This window comes from Pelodiscus sinensis, chromosome 1, assembly GCF_049634645.1.
Source record: "Pelodiscus sinensis isolate JC-2024 chromosome 1, ASM4963464v1, whole genome shotgun sequence".
NCBI classification, from domain to species: Eukaryota; Metazoa; Chordata; order Testudines; family Trionychidae; genus Pelodiscus; species Pelodiscus sinensis.
The window spans coordinates 146,195,726-146,216,301 of NC_134711.1; the positions used below are offsets into that span (position 1 = coordinate 146,195,726).

The 20,576-nt window shown below is 43.5% G+C and overlaps 1 protein-coding gene across 11 annotated transcripts in view; it reads left to right on the forward strand.

Moving 5' to 3' along the window:
- The window catches only part of LSAMP (limbic system associated membrane protein), a 1,540,275-nt gene that overhangs the window by 1,232,087 nt on the left and 287,612 nt on the right, over window positions 1–20,576 (forward strand). For all 11 annotated transcript variants that reach the window (XM_075906335.1, XM_075906328.1, XM_075906364.1 and 8 more), the window contains one exon: window positions 12,161–12,393. In XM_075906335.1, the coding sequence (XP_075762450.1) occupies window positions 12,161–12,393 (233 nt within the window). The remainder of the gene's footprint in view (window positions 1–12,160; window positions 12,394–20,576) is intronic.

Genomic DNA, 20,576 nt, shown 5'->3' on the forward strand with positions numbered 1-20,576 from the left:
GCTTCTTCCTGTGGCCTTTCAAACTAATTACTCCCCCGTGCTTCCTGAGGCTCTAAATCAAGGTAGCACATCCACATTATGGGAGCCTGCCTCGGACTAATTTCCAGGCTACCCTGTAGTGCAGACATGCTATTTCGAAATAAGCTATTTTGGAGTATTTCTTCCAGAATAGCTTATTCCGAAATAATTGTACAGTGTAGACGTAGCCAAAGATCAGTGCAAGGAAATTGTAACCTAAGGCTACAATAATTTTTCTTATAACTGAGGAGAGAGATAATTTCATGATAACCAACACAATATATTTTATTTAAGCACGAGTCCCAGTCCTGACAGAGGCAAAACTCCATCTGAAGTCAATAGGAATTTTGCGAGGTTAAGATTTGGCTGGTTGGAGCTTATTTATTTAGATTTATACTAATAGATGGACCTTTTTTAAGGCTGTTGACATCCTACCACATCACTGATTACACAGTCAAATCCCAGCAGCATCAAACAATCATTTTGACAGGAATTCAACCAGCCAGACACCTACAATGGTGGTTCTTACTCTCCATTGTTGAGAGACATGTATCCTCTGTCCTCTCCAAAACAAAAAACAAACAAACAAAAAATACACCCTATATGTTTATGCTGAAAAGTGGTTCCTATCAGCAGAAGAAAAAAGTGCTTCATTCTCCCTCTTGTAGTCCAAGCCCCAAATTGCTTAGCCTCACTATTCACATACAGGAAAGGAAGCACTCTCAGATAGTCCCCAAAATAGCTCCACCATGCCCACCGCACAGTCATGAAATTTGAGGCCAGATCATCTCGTCTGACCTCCTATGTATCACAGGCTACCATCAGCACCAGCTCCACACACTAACCCCAACAATTAGACCAAAATGTTACAGCCCATGGGAGATTAGACTGTTATGTGCTACAGACAGCGATTTGGAGAGACTGAGGCACACTAATCTGGAGGTGGTGGGGAAATTCCTCCTGTCCCCACATACTGCGATTGGTTAGACCCTGTTCATGTGACCAAGAACCCAGCAGCCAAGCACTTGAGAGAAAGAGAGACTGCTCAGTGCCATCTCAGAGCCCTGCCCCACGCCACCCAGCCTCCCAACTCTAGCCATTGCCATCTTCTAGGAAATGGCAGGCGAGCGCCTTACTGCTGTTTTCTCTCTGACTGATGATGAATTGGATCTTGATAGCCTGTCACTGGTTTCCATCCAAATAACACTTCTCAACAGTGCACCCGTCTGTTTGCTAGGAGGGTGGGGGAGGGTGGTGGGGTGGGGAGAAATCAGAGGACAAGAGTTGTAGGAGCCACAGAAACAACATGAACTGCTACAAGTGTTTCAACCACATGCTGTGAAATGAATATGCGGCACGCTGTCATCTCTATAGCAAGAGAGGCAGAGTGAAGAAACACTGGGGAAAAATGATAAGGATGGAGCAAGGAAAATGAGAAGTGTTGGGGGAAGTGAATGCAACCTTATGTGATTATAATTCTCCATCACTGGGGAGACTGCCAGTGATTCATAGCTAGACCCCAGTGACCCATCAGCTTCCCATCAGACTCTTATGCTATTTTCAGTGGGGAGAGGACAATTTCTGCCAGTCTGAGGACGCAGCAGCTCCACACTCTCGTATGAGATCTTTTAAGGCTCACATTTCCATTGACAGTACCTAAGGGTATGTCTAAATTAGATTACCTGGCATAGACAAAGAAGTGGGGATTATTTAAATCCCCGCTTCATTAAAATAAACGTGGCCGCCGCACTGTGCGGACGATCAGCTGATCCGACACAGCGCGGCAGTCTAGACGCAGATCAGTCAGCTGGGGAAGCCTTTGCCAACCCGATCCTGTAAGCCTCGTTTCATGAGGAGTAACGGTAGTTCGAATTAGGATCTCTGATTCGAACTACCAACTCCGTGCCGCGTGTAGCCGCAGGCACAGAGTTCGGATTAAGGGGGATTTAAAAACGGCGGTGCCTGGGAACATGCAAATGAAGCCCGAGATATTTAAATCCCGGGCTTCTTTTGCAACTCCGATTGCCCTCATTTGCCTACCTAGCTCAAGCTAACAAGCTAGTGTAGACATTCCCTCAGAGACTAAGAGCCAAAATAGCTGTGGATAGAATGCAAAGAGTCACGTATTATATATTTATTTTAAATATATCTCTAGATAGATAGATCGTACACAAAATATAGTGATAAAAATAACATTATAGGACATTTCGGACAAGAGCCCTTCCTTAGCTGCCGCTGACCCCACTGGCTGTGGCTCTCATGAAGCAAGGCTGGCCCTACCATGAGGCAAATTGAGGCGGTTGCCTCAGGTGCCAGACTGGGGGGGGGGGGCGCCACTAGGACCCAGAGTGTAGAAAATTGTGTCTGCTGCTGGTGTGTATGTAGGCTGCAGAGCAGTACCATGAGAGGAGTAGAACAGGAAGAAGGCAGAATTGAGACCTTTCAAAGTTTTGGCCCAAGCGAGGAGTTATGGGGGTGTCATTTGAGCTCCCCGCCTCAGGTGCCAAAATTTTGTGGGCCGACCCTGGTGTGAGGGGGCACCGCATGCCCAGCTCCCACTTCCGCATCACACCACTGCTCTAACCCAATGCACCCACCCCTCCCCCAGAGCCAGACATCCACAGACCCCCGCTCTAACCCAATGCCTCCCCTTCCTGCAGAGGCAGGCACCCCCAGCCCCTCCCCCAGAGCCAGGAAGCCCCAGATTCTTTTATTCTTTTATTAACACCCTGGGTCTCGCCAGAGCTGCTGCTGCCGCAGCAGCCATGCGTTTTTCCCTCCAGGCACTGGGGCGCATGCGCAGAGTGACTGTGGACTTTCAAGGCGCGCAGCTCTGAAAGACAGTTGAATATTCGCTTGAAGGCAGGCACCTCCACTCCCTCCCCGAATCCTGGACATTTTTTGTGTTTTAAAAAAGCTGGCCGGATGGCAATTTAACATGGGAAAATGAGGACATGTCCGGGAAAAACTGGATGTACGGTAACCCTAAGAGTTGCATTTCTATGAGTGAAGAGCCACATGTGGCTTAAGGGTTGCGGGTTGGCCACCTCTGGTCTATTCTATTAGCCTCATTTATCACAGAAACTTTAATTGACAGCTGTGTTTCTGCTTTATAATTCAACCTTTGTGCCTCTTGCTCCATATTTGTCATCTGAGGAAGTGGGTTGTGCCCATGAAAGCTCATGATATCATCTATATATTTTTTTGATTACTCTCTAAGGTGCTACAGAACCATTGTTGTTTAAGTTTTGGGGGTTTTTTAAGTTACAGACTAACATGGTTACCCTCTGAGACTATTTCCTATTACAATTAAAGAAAAGTTCAGACTTGAATGCTTCAGATATTGAGAGGTTCGGATAAAATTGAGCCTGATCCGAACCCCGCTCTTACACAGAGTTCAAAAATCATACTCTATGGGGGGGCATGCAAAATCATCTTTGGTTTTCCTCATTTCTGTTAATTACATAGATGAGTAGGGGAGGGAGGAAGAGCAATGGGAGCAGCTGCTGCCACAAAATTAATTCCAAATCCAGCTGGGGTTTGGGATCCAGGGGTTCTCAGGCACTCTCAGTGCATGCTGTAAAATGTCACTCCCTTGACTTGCTGGCACTCAGAAGCAGAAGCAAAAAGATGAAACAGAAATGGGTAAGCATCAGGGAGTCACAGGAGGAAAAGAGTTCCAGTTCTGTGGGGTCCCCGGGAAAGAAAACGCTCAAACAGGGAGCACTAAAACAAGCAAACAGAAATAAGCCAATGGAGGGTTTAAAAGCACCTTTCATTTGGTGGAACAGTCCAGGTTTATAAAGTACTGCCCAACACCATTTTTGTGGGTAATTCAGGTGTAGTTCAGACAAAATCATGGTGGAGCCATGAGCTGATTTGGATAGGGGCGTGCTGTTGTCTGTTTTGTTCAGTGTATTCAGATTCTTGTGCTGACCTCATGAGCAGTGGACTGAGTCATGCCGGTGTGGCCTGTGGTTTGGACTGAAGCATACTGTGTGATAATGTGATTTCATAATCTGGCGATTGTTGTAAAGCAGGCTTTTTCTGTCCATAGCCTTCGCGTATAGCCCATCCTGCCACACAAGGCCCCTCACACAAAACCCAGATACTCAGAGGAGCATGGGTAGCACAATGCAGTTTTGTGAATGGAATTTGATCTTATAGGCATTCTGGGACTCACAGGCGCCAAAAAAAAATAGGGAGGTGAGCATGACTAGATAGTGCTTACAGATAAGCCTCATTTGACCGTAGCTTGACCAGTCTTAGGGGCAAGGGAAAAAGTAAACATAGGGTAATAAAACATAATTGTCTAACACTAACTATGCCCCATCTGGTCCTGTCCACGAGGGGATCACGCATACATCACGAAAATTTCTATAGGGCAGTATTGTCATACTACCTCATCACTAGCCTATCAGGCCCTGCCAAATGCAGACCCTAGCATGGCACAGACACCGAAGTTTTGTATAAAAGACCCTCAACCCCTTTGTTCGACGGAGGTTCCGTGTATTGAGGGCACGTGTCTTTTTTTGCCCGGCTAAAGGATTGATCACCCTGAGGCTGCCTCCCCACCCTTCGAATCAAATATAGGGGTGCACGAGTCCTGAGCATGCTCCGAGTTCTAGTGTGTCTTTGTGTTGTTATCGTTTCTGGATTTGTAAGTATTGCTTAAATGTATTAGTTATTGGTTTAATTAATAGTCAAATTGTGTTAATTTCACTGTGTAATTCTGTAAAGTGTATCTAAGTTCTGTTAACCACGCTGTGTAAATTGTATAATTTTGTGTTGTATAGTAGTGTTGTATTTAGGTTAAGTATAAGTGTTAGAAATAGAAGCCCCGGAGTTGTTAAGTTGTAAACGTAGATTTATGACTAACTCCACCAGCTGTCCTAAAATAACCATAGAGGGGCTGGCTTTGGACGGCTCTTTTATTATCATTACTTTGGCTTTGTTTTTTTGTATTTGTATGCTGCGTTGTCTTAGGCGAATTAGGGATAGTGGTTTGATATAAGTGAATTGTAATCAAAGAATTGTAATCAGTTGGGTATAATTGTGCCCAAGCTTTTCTACGCAGTAAAAGTACTGAGCAATTGCTAGTTTAAACACCTACTTGTTAATTGCTGGTTTTGACCACTTAATAAATATCATTTGTTTCACCATCATCCAGTAGTTTTCACTAGGTAGTCGGCTTTAACCCTTGAGGCTCCCATCACATCACCGAACCAAGGTGTAACAGCGATTAAATAGCAGTGGCAGGATAAAACAATTAGAAGTCCTGTGGCACCTTAAAGACAGCACATTTTTTTGGGGGCATAAACTTTTGTGGGCTGGATCCCACGTGAACAGATGCATGATGAAGTGGGCTCCAATTCACGAAAGCATATGCCCAAATACACGTTAGTCTTTAAGGTTCCATAGGACTCTCTCGTTGGTTTTTGCTGAAACAGACTAACATGGCTAGCCCTCTGGAAAGTGTCATGATAGGACATTGACACATTTTTCACTCCTGAGTAACAGATCCTGAAATGTGGAGACTTTAATCTAGTGAGTGTTAATTATAAATTTTGCTTTCCTAATGAGCACTCTATTATGAAACTGGTACAGACAATGGAGATAAATATCTGAAATAAATAGCTAATGAGCAGATCATCCTTTTGAAAGAAGGAGATGGGTGGCATTCCAACCTTCAGTCTTAGATGAGCATGAGCAAGAGGTAGCTTTAGAAATACAGGTTGGACCTCTCTTGTCTGGCATCCTCAGGACTTTTCTGGTTCCGATGAGGGAATTTGTCAGACAGCAGGAGTTCCCCTGACACCAATCCCTCAGCCCACTCCCCTTCTCTACTACCGGCTCCTTCCACCCAGCTGGGTTGTCTGTGGGCCAGCCCTGGCTCCATGATGAGCCAGGCAGCTTCAGCCCCACTGATGAATGGAACATTGCCCTATCAGGCTGCCACAGTCCCAACCCTGCTGACAGGTAGTATGTGGTCTCAGCCATGCTGATTTTACCAGGCTGCCATGGCTGGCTTTCCCTCCTGGACTGCTGTGGTCCTGGCCCCACTGCCGCGTGGTGGACGGTCCTGATTGTACTCTGCCAAGGCTGCGGCTGCCCCGTTGCTAGCAGACTCGCAGCGTTGCACTGGGCTGCCAGCCCTCCTACCCCCAGGGCGTTCTCATCCAGGAACATCTGTGGTCATGCCAGACCCTGGATGTTGCTGGACAAGAGAATCCCGGATTTGAGAGGTGCAACCTGTACACTATTTATCACATACAGTAGCACATTCAATTTAGTTTCCCTAAATATATTCTCCCTGCAGGTGTAATGCCGGCAGGTGTAACCAAACCTGGGACCTCTGGAGCTTAGTGCATGAGCCTGTACAGCTTGAACTAAAAACCCGCTGGCTCTCAGCTAAGGCTGTAGAGCACGCTCATTCTTTCTCACTCTGTAAGTGGTGTAGGTGCCACTAGATGGGACAGAACACTACAACCAGAAGGTGTGTGCGTAACACAGGGAGTTAACTGAGATTAGAACTTTCTGTACTGGTCCTTGCTGAAGGTCTCAAAGCACTTTGCAAACACTAATGAATGTATTGTCTCCTTCCTATGAAATCATTCTAGCCATTTTACAAATAGGAGCCTGAGGCACAGTGTACCCTGTGCTACCTATAAAGTTCTAACTACTGGTCCTGTTCTCCAAACTAGTTACTGCATGGGTATTAAATACCCTGTACGTACTGAAATTACAGCTGCAACACTTTAAAAACTGTCCCAACGGCTAAGTGTCTTCTTATATTCCTGCCAGTGTCCAGTGAGTTTTGCTTTTATGTGGTCCAGGTGTCTTCAGGGTATTTGTTTGAAGGAAATAGAGACCTTCTCCTCTAGGCCTTTGGTTTCAATTTGATCTAAGGTTGGTAGTAAGCAAAAGTCATTGCCATCTAATGATCTGTGATTGCCTACACAGAGATGGAGAAGAAACAGTTTCCAAGGAGACACCATTAATATTGATAGGCCCTCTTATTGGCAGCTTAAGCAGTGGCCAAGGATTGCATGGACCATAGTTGCAGCCCAACTTTATAGACCCCTGGCTAGCATCAAGCCATTATTGTCAATTGCTCCAGGGTTATGCAGAGGTTTCGTTTTCCGGGGCTGCCCCTGCCCACCCAAGAATATTTTGGTAAAGGACACCCAAAATGGATGTATTGCAAATAATCAGCAAGTGCTCCATTAAGGGGTCAAATGTTTTCAATAAGTCTAATGAGAAATCTTTAATTGCTATTGTGATACAGGTTGGACATCTCTGGGGCAGGAGCTCCCTGGCTGCCACCAGGACCAGAACTGTGCTGCCAGCCCTCTGCTGCTGCCCAGTTGCTGGGACCAGATCTCCTCGCAGCAGACCCCCCAGCCATACTACTTCCCTATGGACAGACCTCCCTTTACCTGGGCTCTGTGGTCCAGGAATATCTGTGGTCCTGCCAGACCATGGATATTGCTGGACCAGAGAGTCCCGGTTAAGGGAGGTACAACATTGATTATTAGCAGGCATTTAATATGTAATGGATGCCGCACAGCAATTGCTGTTAATATGTCAGTTGATGTTCTATTAATATTAAATTAACACCTGTGATGCTCTGAACATCATCACATGAATCCTTATTAAAGTGTAATCAATAAGACTGGATGATCCATACAGCAGATAGGTGCATGTGTATACGTGAGATCATGCACCAAGATATGTAGCCTACTTTGATATATGTTCAGAGAGAACCAGCACTTGAAAATTCCGCTTGGTACATTGATTTTCTCTGACAGTTTTAGAGGAACAGGTATGCCAGAGAGAGCAGCTCAGATTCATTTAACTTACTCATCCAGTTTCTCTCTCTCTCTCTCTCTCTCTCTCTCTGTTTTGTTGGCACTGTCCATTACAAGGGAGCTCGCAAGGTTATTAGACCTTAACGAATGACCTGCCTTGACCACAGTGCTCTTCTGATGATCTAACATCTGGGTGTCAGCACGTCAGGATAGGCTATGATATACAAATTTTAATTTCCCTGGGGCAGCATTTCTCATGTCAGCTGGCAAGTTTGTTTTGTTCTTCCTTAACACATGGCTGGACCTATCTGTCTAGCTGTCCTTGCTTGGCTGAAGATCATTGTCTTCAGTGACAGGCAAAAACCACAGTGGATTCTGTGCTCACCTCTGCTCAGTCTTCTGTCACTAAGCTTGGGGTGTCTCCTTGTGGTGGAATGGCTGCTGTGTGCAAGTAAAGGGTACTAGGCATGTCATTCCAGCAATAGCAACTCTTGGCAAATAAAGCTAACCCCTGGGATAGTGCTGAACATTCTGGGGAGGGGGAGCGGGGAGAAGTTAAGAACCATTAGGGAAGGAAGATGGACCTCATGGTTCAAACTAATCCCTGGAGATCAAGAGACTTGGGTTTTGCTCTTGGCTTGGCTACTGCTCTGCAGGCCACTGCTGGCAAAGTCACCTATGTCCAGATTTTGGGTAGAGATCCCACAAAAAGACGTCAGTGCTGTGATGCTGAGTATCACAGCACTGAACCTCGAGGAACCTAGAAAATCACAGGGACAACACTGTGGCCCACAACACATCTATTACGCAAAGCCAACGTGCTAGGTGGGAAGCCATCTCAGCTAGCCAATGGGAGACATCAACTAGATGAGTTCGTCTGTGGCTCCGTCCCTCTCAAGAGATAGACACTTCTGTCGGGGCTACAGAAGCACCCATCTCTACCAATCCCTGAATCAGCTTCCTTCAGTCAGGTGACTCAGGTACCTCAACTGGTCCTTGCAGGAATGAGTTAGGTGCCTCCCTTGCTCCACACAAAGCAGCTGGTGCCAGTGCCTTCCTCCTAACTTGGATCTCAGTGGGTAGGACATACAGCTGAGATATGGGGGACCTGGGCTTAAGAGGGACCAGTCAGAGAAGGAGAGAGGATTTGCACAGGAGTCTCCTGCCTCTCAGGAGAGTGTTTTAGCCACTGAGCTTGGAGATGTTCAGATGTAGCATTCCAGTAGTCTCTCCTGCTGAAGCTGTTTCCCTGGGGATAGTTAATAAATGTGTGATTGGAGCATGGGTGCCCTCTTCACCAGCTTAGAGAGTCATTCTCTCTCTTACTTCCTGGCTGAGTGACTATTTAAGCCTCTGAGTATGTTTATGGGATTGGGGCCTGCATGCAATTTTCACAGCTGAATGTCTGTCTTCCTCTAGTTCACGAATCGTTCTCAGGCCCAGGTACCTGGAGGGAGGCATCGTGTCCCAGGAGACAAAACCTAGACACCTAGAGAATGTTAACAATGCAAAGCTAGGCCCTGAGTGAGGTTAGGTGTGTACAGGGTTAAGCAGCAGCCAAGCAAGAGTTTTGTAGATCACAGTGGTGGTACGCAGCGAGATGAAGATGTTTAACCCTGGAGTTTAGGTGCCTATATAGCTTTGTGGATTGCACTCTAGGTGCCAAAAGATGCAGCTTGCAACGGTAGGATTTTCATAATGCACCTAAATGACGTAGGCCCCTAATTCTGTTATTGTCGATATCAGCATTCACCTGCACAGATGCATTTGAAAGCCCCATAAAGTGCCCATCTGCAGCTTTTGCCACCAAATTAGGCAAATCTGGCCCTTAGCTCCTCAGTGGTAATAAAAGCAATCTACTGCATAGATGATGAGGAAGGCTACTTTCATGAATGTGAGTGCGGTATTTTAGATGCTCAGGAAGACGTGGAAGGCATTAGAGATCAGGAGAGTGCTCCCGTTGGTGTGATGTGTTACCAGCAGTCAGTTCCAGCACCTTCCTCGGATGGCTGCTTTCTGCTCCTGTCACTAGCATTGCAATCTGAGGTGGCACCATTTGTTGACATCCATGCCTCGAAGCAGCCTGATTCATGGCCTAGATTGCTAAATGCAAATAACCCCAGGGTGATTCCTCTCCCCTGCCCTCTTTCTTTATGAAAAGGCATATTTTTAAACAAAAAACAATCACAGCTGTAAACTTACCTCAGGGGAAATATGTTCAGCTGGCCAGCTCTGACTTGGGCGAGTGAAGCCTAGCTGGTCTTTCAGAGCTGGAAGTCAGTTTCTCTGGCTGGAGTCTTTGGGCTGCACCCTCCAGGCAAATGTTAGTCAAGTCACCCAGACATGTTTCTAGCTTGGTCAGCAGCATGTTGTTACCACACAGCATGGCATTCCTGCCACCCAGAACTGACCCTGGAACAACTCGGAAAGCTTCTGTGGGCATGTTTGCTTGGGAAGGGGGATGCTCTGTATCGGAGTCACATAACTCTCTATGGCTGCCTCAGCCTGATCCGAACAAACCACATTCAACTGGAGGAACTTGGAAAACATCTGACCCTTCCTAAGTGGCTGTTTGAAAATGTACTCTCAAATAGTTGTCCTATCGTTCAGCGACAATCTTCATCCCCTCTCTTTCTCTCTTAAATGCAGCATTTGTGTGACTAGTACTGATGGGGGTGCTGGACTCTTGGAAGTCCCAAAGACAATGGGGGGAGGGGGACCATCAAAGGTGCTGGCTTGACAGCCTTGGAGATTGAAGTCCTTTACATGTGCACAGAACAGGCACTGCCTGGGCAGCTTCAGGGCAAGCTGCCACCTCATACATGAGCAACCAAACTTTAAAACTGACTGCAGAGCTGGAATTCATATGCAAACTTGACACTATCAGACTGCCGGTCTCCATTTAGACACCATGGCTAGCTCACTACAGAGCAATGTTTCCCCTTTTGGTGTTCTCACCTTATCAACTGTAGGCAGTAGGACACGTCCAGCCTTATTGAATTGGCCTTGTTAGCACTTGTCCTCACTATAGCAGTGTAACACTCCATAAGTGGATATATCCCTCCCAAACTATATTTTCCACTTCATGCATCTGCTGAAGTGGGCTCCAGCTCATGAAAGCTTATGCCCAAATAAATTGGTTAATCTTTAAGGTGCCACCTAATTGTTTTTGCGTCATCAACATTCAACATATCTCATCCCTGCCCAGGGGTGCTGGAACAGTTTGTACAGTGGGTTTTCTGAGAGCCATTAAATCAATCTGTAAACCCTAGTTATAATGGAAAAAAACACTTCAGACACCTCTGCACTTCTAGTTTCAGCACTTGGAGGGAACCCCTGCAAGGAATGAGAAGGGAGCTCAGTCTCCAATTTCCATTCAGTCTCATTGGAACTTGTTCATCGAAACATGCCTTCTGCCTGCCTCTTTCATATAATCGGTGCTCAGTAGGTTGAAATGGATATTTATACAGAGCCAGGACCTGTCAGCCAGTCCACCAGCCTGCAGACACTTGCTGCTATTGAGAGATGGGACAAGGGCCATAACATGTGATGAGCCAGAACAGTTGCTCCTCTGTGTACCATGCCCACCTGCCCTCCAGCTTCCCATCACTTTCTCACCTGTTGTGGGGCATTATAGGGATGCCCAGTGGGTGTCATGGGACTGGGGGTGACAGTGAGGGGTAGCAGGCATGCACACACCTGTGTATATATAATAATCTGCTGAGGGGGACACCTTGTTTTCCAGAAAGCCTTTTCCGTCAGGATAGTGTACAGGAGTGGGTGGGACATAACCCTGGGAGCACAGAAATTGGGGACTGGAGGGGGTAGGTCTCATGATGTAGCAGCCGTGCTCTGCACAACAAACCCAGAGCACAATTCTCAGTCCTGGCCCCTCACCAGCCCTAGGCTGGCAGTGAGAAGGGAATATGTATGCTCAGTCTTTGGGGGCAGCATGTGAAGAAGAGCTAAACAATCATCTGCTCCATCTAGTTTATCCTTTAGGTGGGACCAAAGAGAAATCGGAGGCTGGGGTGCAAGCCCTACAGGCTCTCAGAATGCCCCTTTGGCTGTGAAAAGATCCTGTGATGGGAGCGAGACTGCAGAGCCCAGGCAACTCAGGCCTCCACGTCTCTCCTTTGGGCTGCCCTGATCATTCCATATTTTTAAAGCAAATTTCAGTCACGTGGCTGATGTAATAAGTGGTGGCGATGCTGAGTGACTGTGTTTGCAGGCCTGGAGCATGTTGCAGAATTCATTGGAATACTGAGAGAAGGGAGGAGACAAAGAGGAGTCTTAGCTGATACCCCAATCTCTGTTCTCACCCTCAACAGGTGCTATGTAGAAGACAGAAACTCCAAAGTGGCCTGGTTAAACCGTTCTGGCATCATTTTTGCTGGACAAGACAAGTGGTCCCTGGACCCTCGAGTAGAACTGGAGAAAAAAAGCCCTCTGGAATACAGCCTCCGGATCCAGAAAGTGGACGTCTATGATGAGGGGTCCTATACGTGCTCGGTGCAGACACAGCATCACCCAAGGACTTCCCAGGTTTATTTGATTGTCCAAGGTAAGAAACAAAAACTCAGAGTGGGCAAAAAAAGTGGAGGTGAGGGTACTTTCATTATGGGGAATGTGTTGTAAAAGGCTAGAGAAAAAAGCAGACACACCCCCACCCAGAAACCTGTGGAAAAAGCAATATAGGCTATGCATGGTCAATTCCTTTAATTCATACCACATCTCTCGTGTCATCTTCCACTATGATACACGAGACCTAACACTGCCTTGCTTACAAAGGCTTGACACAGCAGAGAATGTCGTTAATACTGGAGGTGTTCTTTTGCATTGTAGAGATGGCTCTGGTTGTACGGACACCTAGGCAAATACATTTGTTTTTATACCCCTTGGCACAGAAACAACATATGAGTGCCTCATCTCTTCCCTGCCTCTTTCTCTAGATAATCTTCTTCACTGTGCCTTGCCCATCTCCCCTTCCCTGAGGCTCTCCTGCCTTCACTTTTCCATTCTCCATTCTGCCCAAGGGTGGGAAATTTGTGTTTTGACCAACACCTTGTAGTGTGGGGACTGGCCCATAGACTGTGGCGAGATGTCTCCTCCTGTCAGTGGGCACACCTTCCAGAGTCATGGCCCCTGTGAAACATCGTACCAAATGTGACTCCCAGTACACCTGAAAGCCACTTCTTCTCACTTGTGTTTCTTAGCTACAAGTGTACTAATTCTCCACATAAAGGTCACAAAGAACTGGAACTCTAGTGATCCAAATTGGCATTACACATTAGTACAATTTATCTTAAATATATACAAAGTGATTCATGGCTTAATTACATTCTACAGACATGCCTATTAATTTAATTGCGTGACCCCTAATTCTTGTTGTGACTGTGCCTAAGTGAGTCACAATGGATTATGCCAAATTCAGAACAAACTGCTGAGAAATGAAGCAGACACACCCCAAAATGGTTGGTTATTTTCCCATAAAATATACCAGACCTGCAACACAAGTAAACCTCAGTCTCATCATATTAGCTAACAAGAAATCAGAAAGGCAGTCTCCTCAGATATCGCAGTCCTTGTGAGATCACCAGAACCATGAGGCTTAATGTTCAGTCATTCTCCCATAAAATATACCAGAACTGCAACACAAGTAAACCATTCCAGACCTTTTTATAGTTTCTGCCAGGTAGAGGGAAACCCATTGTGGCAAACAATTTGTAAAAAAAAAAAAAAAAAAAAAAAAGAGGGGATTTTGAAGTCACATGAGCAAGTCACATGTCAATGCATGCTTTGCTGAGTAATAGCAGAGGACATTATCCATATTATAGTTAGTACAGTCACATGAAACTCCATCAGGGGTGGATAGGTTTCTTTCATGATTCACTGTATTCACTGATGAGCCATCAGCTTGAAGGGTTCCTTCATAATATGCTGGCTAAATATCTTGTGGGTGTTAACACAGGCGCAAACGTTTGAAATACAGGTACATAATTAATAAGTATAACTTCAGATAGAATAATCATATTCAGTAAACCATAACTTTTCCTTTGACACCTTACTTGGCACACTTTGTACAAGATGTGTTATGATTGTATAACAGAGGCATCAACAATGATCTATATGGTCCCATTTTAATAATATAAAGTCACACATTAGTTATATGAGGGAGTAAATAATCTATACCAGTCAAGATTATCTCCGTTTTATTTGCCTCTTTTCCAAGATGAGAAATCCCAGTAATCTCTCCTCTTACGTAAACTGTTCCATAACCCTAATCATTTTTGTTACCTTTTCCATTTCTAATGTTTTGTGTATATAGATATAGATAGGAGTGGGATGACCAGAACTGTATGCATTACTCAGGGTCTGAGCATACCCTGGATTTATACAGTTTCATTATATTTTCTGTCTTATTATCGCTCCCTTTCTTAATGGTTCAAAACATACTGCACCATTCAGATTTTTGACTGCCACTGCACATTGAGTGCATGTTTTCAGAGCTCTATCCATGATGACACCAAGTTCTTTCTTAAATGATAACAGCTCATTAAGACACCATAATTGTATATTTATAGTTGGGATTGTTTTCCAAAATGCATTACTTTGCCTTTATCAACACTGAATTCAACCTGCCCTTTTGTTGCCCACTCACCTAGTGTTATAACAGCCCTATGTAACTCTTGACAGTCTGCTTTGGACTTAACGGTCTTTAGTAATTGTGTATCTTCTGCAAACTTTGCCACCTCACTGTTTATCCCTTTTACCAGCTAAGTTATTACTAATGTTGAACAACATTGGTCCCAGTACAGATCCCTGTGGGACACTGCTATTTACCTCTCTCCATTCTGAAAACTGACCATTTATTCCTACTCTTTGTTTTCTATTTTTTAATCAGTTACTGATCTTTGAGAGAGCCTCCCTGTCATCCTATGACCTCTTATTTTGCTTAAGAGCCTTTGGAGGGGGATCTTGTTAAAAGCTTCTGAAAGTCCAAGTGAGCTATATCCACCGGATCACACTTGTTCACATATTTCCTAACATCCTCAAAATTTTTTCTACTGGATTGGTTAGACATGATTTCCCTTTATAAAAGCTGTGTTGACACTTTCCCAACAAATTGTGTTAATCTATGTGTCTGATAATTCAACCAGTTTGCTTACTACTGAAGTTAGCTTTATGGGCTTGTAATTGCTGGGATTGATGCAGGAGTCTTTTTTTAAAAAACTGGTGTCATATTAGCTAACCAGACATCAGGTACAGATGCTGATTTTAAATGATAGGTTACATATCACAGTTAGTAATTCTGCAATTCATATTTAAGCTCTTTCAAAACTCTTGGTGCATACTCTCTGGTCCTGGTGTTTTACTACTCTTTAATCATTTCTTCAGTTCTGAGTAGATAGCTAGTTATTGTAATTGTTGGACCCAACCTTTAAAGAGAGACATGATCACAAACACAAAACCAACACATGGTGGTTACAGGCCATTTCCTAATAGTTCTTATTCACAGAAAGTATGATGGGCTTGAGTGTGCAAAAGGAGACGTACCTATTTGCCATTAAACACTGATTAGAACTTACTGCCTTTAAAGGTCCAGAGTGACCCTTCGTTGTTGCTGTGTGGAAATAAAGTTGTATTTGTTTTCATTAGATTTAACCTGTTTAAGTGTATTGATAATTCTACTTGGTGGATTAGCTGTTTCCTGCTTAAATTAAGTGGGTTTCTCCCAATAAATGGTGCAGCGCTGGAGAGAGAAATCCTTTATTTATCCACAGAACACACAGCAGCAGGGCTGCCTCCCCATGTGTACACATTGCTTTGCCAATAAATCTCAACCTTGACCCAGAAGGACCCACCTCTATTGGTGAGAGGGGTAATCTGCTGAATATAGTGATAGAAGGACATTTAGTGCCAATTGTAATGGTGATTTATGTGCTGTGAACACTTCACCAAGTGCAACTGGATTGAGTCACATTAACTCTATTTATATATGACCTTCCAGACAGCCATCAGCTAGTAACAACATCTGAGTTCTACTGACTCAAACTAGTGACCTAGAGGTCATTTCATATTACTGATGTCAGAGCCACCAGGACACCCTTTGCTCTTTTCTCTGTGATCTTATTTTAAAACACCTTGAGCTGCGCCTTCAAATGGACTGCTGTGAAAGTTCAAGTGTCAGTTGCTCTAACAGGAAACCATGAGGATAAAGCTTGGAGTTTGGATCCCAGTGTAATTGTGTCCTCCCTGACTGAGTGCATTGCATGGGAGATGATGGAAGAGAAGAGGGTTAATAGTCTATTTTCTTCACTCACCAAGCAATAAGGGTGCATAAACACCGGCACCGACATCCATCTACTTGCAATTTTGTGGATTCAGAGCATGCTCTTGATTTCAGAGGGAGATTTCTGAGCATTAAAGCAGGGAAACTTGCAAATTTCCAGGGAAGATCCCTGGCACACCTGTATTGCCTCCCCACAGCAGTTCTCTCCTCACTTTTGCTTATCTAACTGATTTAACTTAAAAAACAACAAATAGTCTGGCAGCACATTAAAGACTAACAAACACTTAGATGGTATCATGGGTTTTCGTGGGCACAACCCACTTCTTCAGATGAATGGAGTTGTTAAAGGTCCAGTTTCTAAATAAATAGGGTGGAATTGGCCTGAAACAATATGGTAATGGTAAGATCCGTTAATGAGTGCCTGGATTATCTCAATGAGATGATCTCAGAGTCACCATATTGTTTCAATTCCACAAGCCAACCAGAAAGGGAAGCCTTGGAACTTAACTTCATTTACAGGTTTGATTTGTATCACAAAGATATGAATAAAGACATTGGCTGGATGGCTGGCTACATGCCACATCCTAATGGCATAAAAAAAAACCCAGTGGTTTTTTAAGAACAATTTGCACCTTCTCTACAAGCTTCATGTAGCATGGATATTCTTATTGACTATTTCTTTCCCTTTTTTCTCCTTCTTTTTCCTTCTCTCGTACCCCTCCCCCAGTCCCTATTTATTTAGAAACTGGATCTTTAATAAATCCATTCATCTGAAGAAGTGGGTTATGCCCACGAAAGCTCATGATACCATCTACATGTTTTGTTAGTCTTTAAGATGCAGACTAACTCGAAAGCTAACTGATTTAGTTAGGCTTGGTTCTGCTTTAGTTGAAGTTGGTCCTGCTTTGGGCAGTGGGTTGGACTAGATGTCCTCTTGAGGTCTCTTCCAGCCCTAGGATTCTATGAACTGTAAGTTTTGGGTCTGTGATGTATGTTGGATCATGACTTTTCTTTGTATGCAGATTACCACAGGGGGTTTTCTTGGAGATATTTGTGTTCCTTTTACAGGTTCGGGCTGTAGACAGACGTACAATATTAGGGGTCTGGTCAATTACTAGGGTCAATAACTAGGGTTATTAGGCTGCAGTAATATAAACAAAATAAAGATTGAGGCAGATTTTTAAATGGATGTTATATTTTTGGAAAAAATCACATGAAATATGTGAAACATTTCATAAGGAACTTTGGGTGTTGTTTAGTCAGATCCTAAGCTGCTGTAAATCAGCCTGACTCCATTGATTTCAGTAGAGCTTCCTCAGTCCACAGTCTATGGTTATAATTTTATCCCAAACCCCACAACTATTGGCGATTAACTAATGTCTCATATTGTTTCCTGTTTCTCACCCATCCGTCTACCTGTCTCCATCTGTCATCTCTTGTCTGATATCTAGATAGTAAGTTCCAGGAATTGCTGTTCTCTCCTGGGTCTGTACAGCACCTTGTACTGTGGGATTCTGGGACTTGACTGAGATTCCTAGGCACTACCATCATAGACATACTAAATTATAATAATGAAGGGAAAGTATACTCCTGTTTTCACATGTCAAAATGGCAACAAATCTATGCAGACCTGTTCCATACAGGAGATCCGGGTTTTTGGTAGTTTATGCTTTCCAAGGAATACATTCTTCTTTACTTCCTAAATTAAACCTTTATACGACATTCCTTTGTGCTATTCAACAATTGGAGACTCCTAGGCCCAGCACCAAGAGATGGCTGTCTGTCATTGGTGAGGGAGTGATTCTTGTGCCTCTCAAGATCCTTTGGGGACAAATGCTTGTATAAATGCAAATTATTATTGTAATTACTGTTAGTAGCTTGTCTATGATGGATCAGCAGCTTGAAAACCTGGAAATGAACAATTAAAAAATCCCAAGCCTTTTTGAAGCAATCTTTTCTACTTCAAAATAATGAGAAAAGATGCAAAGCATGCTCCCTTAGAAACCTGGCAGCCAGCATGTTTTTTCACGAGCAATACAGCTAAATGCTAAGGCTAATTGCACCCTGAATCTTTAGGGGTCATAGAGATCTTTTTGCACCTTTATCTTGATTTTAGTTTTTTTTCCCTTTTCTTTAAAGAAAATACTGTCAGGTCAAATATGACCAACTTTCAGTTTTGTTCAAATAAGCTTGTAATGAATCCAAATGAAATGTTTCCACATTCCATTATATATATATATATATAATTGCACATCAATGCAGATATATCCCACTTGTGCCTGAGGACTCAGTCCTGCAAACTCTCCATGAAAAAGAGTCATGTCTGTGTTGCTTGTCCTCCCAAACCCACAGGGTCCACTGGATCAGGGCCAAAGTTTCTGGCCTGCAGTGATGTTGTCTATACACATTGTCGTCTTGTGCTAGAGTATGACAACCCAGGGGTGAAATTCTGGCCCCAATGAAGTCAATGGGAGTTTTGCCATTGACTTCAGTAGAAACAGGATTTCACTTTTGAAGATTAAATTAGCTAGAAACTGTTCGCAAAATAAACCAAGAGCAGTTTACTAGTTTTAAAATTATTTCCATTTTAATGTTTTGAGGTGGAATTAGAGATAGAAATGAGCTCTTTTGTAAAATATTGTATTTTTTAATCCAGCAATATCTCTTTAGACTAGAGACTTGGGGAAAATGTTGTCTGTGCTTTTCTTTTGTGCTGTATGTGTGGCTTATCCAGGTCCACCACTTCATCCTTATGCACAAGACTTGTTATCCTATCAAAGAAAGCTACCAGATTGGTTTGACATAATTTGTTCTTTACAAATCCATGTTCATTGCTACATATCACTTTATTATCTTCCAGATGTTTGCAGATGAATTCCTTAATTATTTGCTCCATTATCTTTCCTAGCACACAAGTTAAGCTGACTGGTCTGTAGTTTCCTGGGTTGTTCCTATTTCCCTTTTTATAGATGGGCACTATGTTTGCCCTTTTCAGGTACATCTACACAGCAACCTAACTAGCGTTATTTCGAAATAACTTAGTCCACACTACACAGCAGACAGTTATTTCAAAAGAATGTCAAAATACTGTCAAGCTGTAGGATTTCTTACTCTGACTCCTGTAATCTTCATTGTACAAGGAGTAAGGGAAGTCAGAGGAAGATTTTATCATAAATCTATATAAGTACTCTATTTCTAAATAAGTGCTGTATAAACACTCCCAATTTTGAAATAAGCTATTTCTAAATAAGCGACACAATTGACTTAGCTCAATTTGCATAGCTTATTTCGAGTTAAGCCCTGATGTGTAGACACACCCTTCCAGCCTTCTGGAATCTCTCCCAACTTCCATAACTTTTCAAAGATGATAGCTAATGGCTCAGATACCTTCCCTGTCAGCTAGGATGCCTTTCAGCAGGCCTTGATGACTTGAAGACATCTAATTTCTTAAAGTAATTTTTAACTTGTTCTTTTCCTATTTTAACTTCTAAGCCTACCTCATTTTCACTAGCATTAGCTGTTAAGTCTCCAGTTACCACCAACCTTCTTTGTGAAAATCGAAACAAATAAGTATTAAACACCTCTGCCATTTCCAAGTTTTCTGTTGTTGTTTCTCCCTCTTCATTGAGCAATGGGCCTAGCCTGTCCATGGTCTTCCTCTCACTTTTAATGTAGTTGTAGAATGTTTTCTCATTACCATTCATGTCTCTAGCTCATTTTATGCCTTCACCTTTCTAAGCTTGCCCCTAAACACTTTGTTCATATTTGTTCATATTCATCCTTTGTAATATGACCTAGATTCAACTTTTTATATGACTCCTTTTTTATTTTTAGAATAATTTAAGATCTCCTGGTTAAGCCAAGATGGTCTCTTGCATTGATCCATCTAGCCCAGTAACCTGTCTTCTGACAGTGGTAGGTGCCAGATTCTTCAAAGGGAAGGAACAGAAGAGGGCAATTATTAAGTGATCCATCCCCTGTTGTCCAGTCCCAGCTTGTGGTAGTCAGAGATTCAGAAACCTAGAGCATGAGAGTGCACCCCTGATCATCTTGACTAACAGGCTCATTGGGTAGATCCACCAATGGCTATCTAGTTATTTTCTAATCCAATTTTCGTTTTGGCCCTGATGGCATCTCCTGGCAATGAGTTCCACAACTTGACTGTGCATTCTGTGAAGAAGCACTTTTGTTTGTTTGTTTTAAACCTGTTGTCTATTGGATGACCTCTGGATCTTGTGTTATGCAAAGGGATAAATAATACTTTTTCCACACGGTTCATGATTTTATAGACCTCTATTATATCCCCTTTTAGTTGCCTCTTTTCTAAACTGGACAGACCCATTGTTTTTAATCTCTTCTCATGTGGAAGCTGCTCCATATCCCAATCATTTGTGTTATCCTTCTCTGTGGCTACAGCTACACTATTTTGCTAAAAGAAGTAATGCAAATGAAGC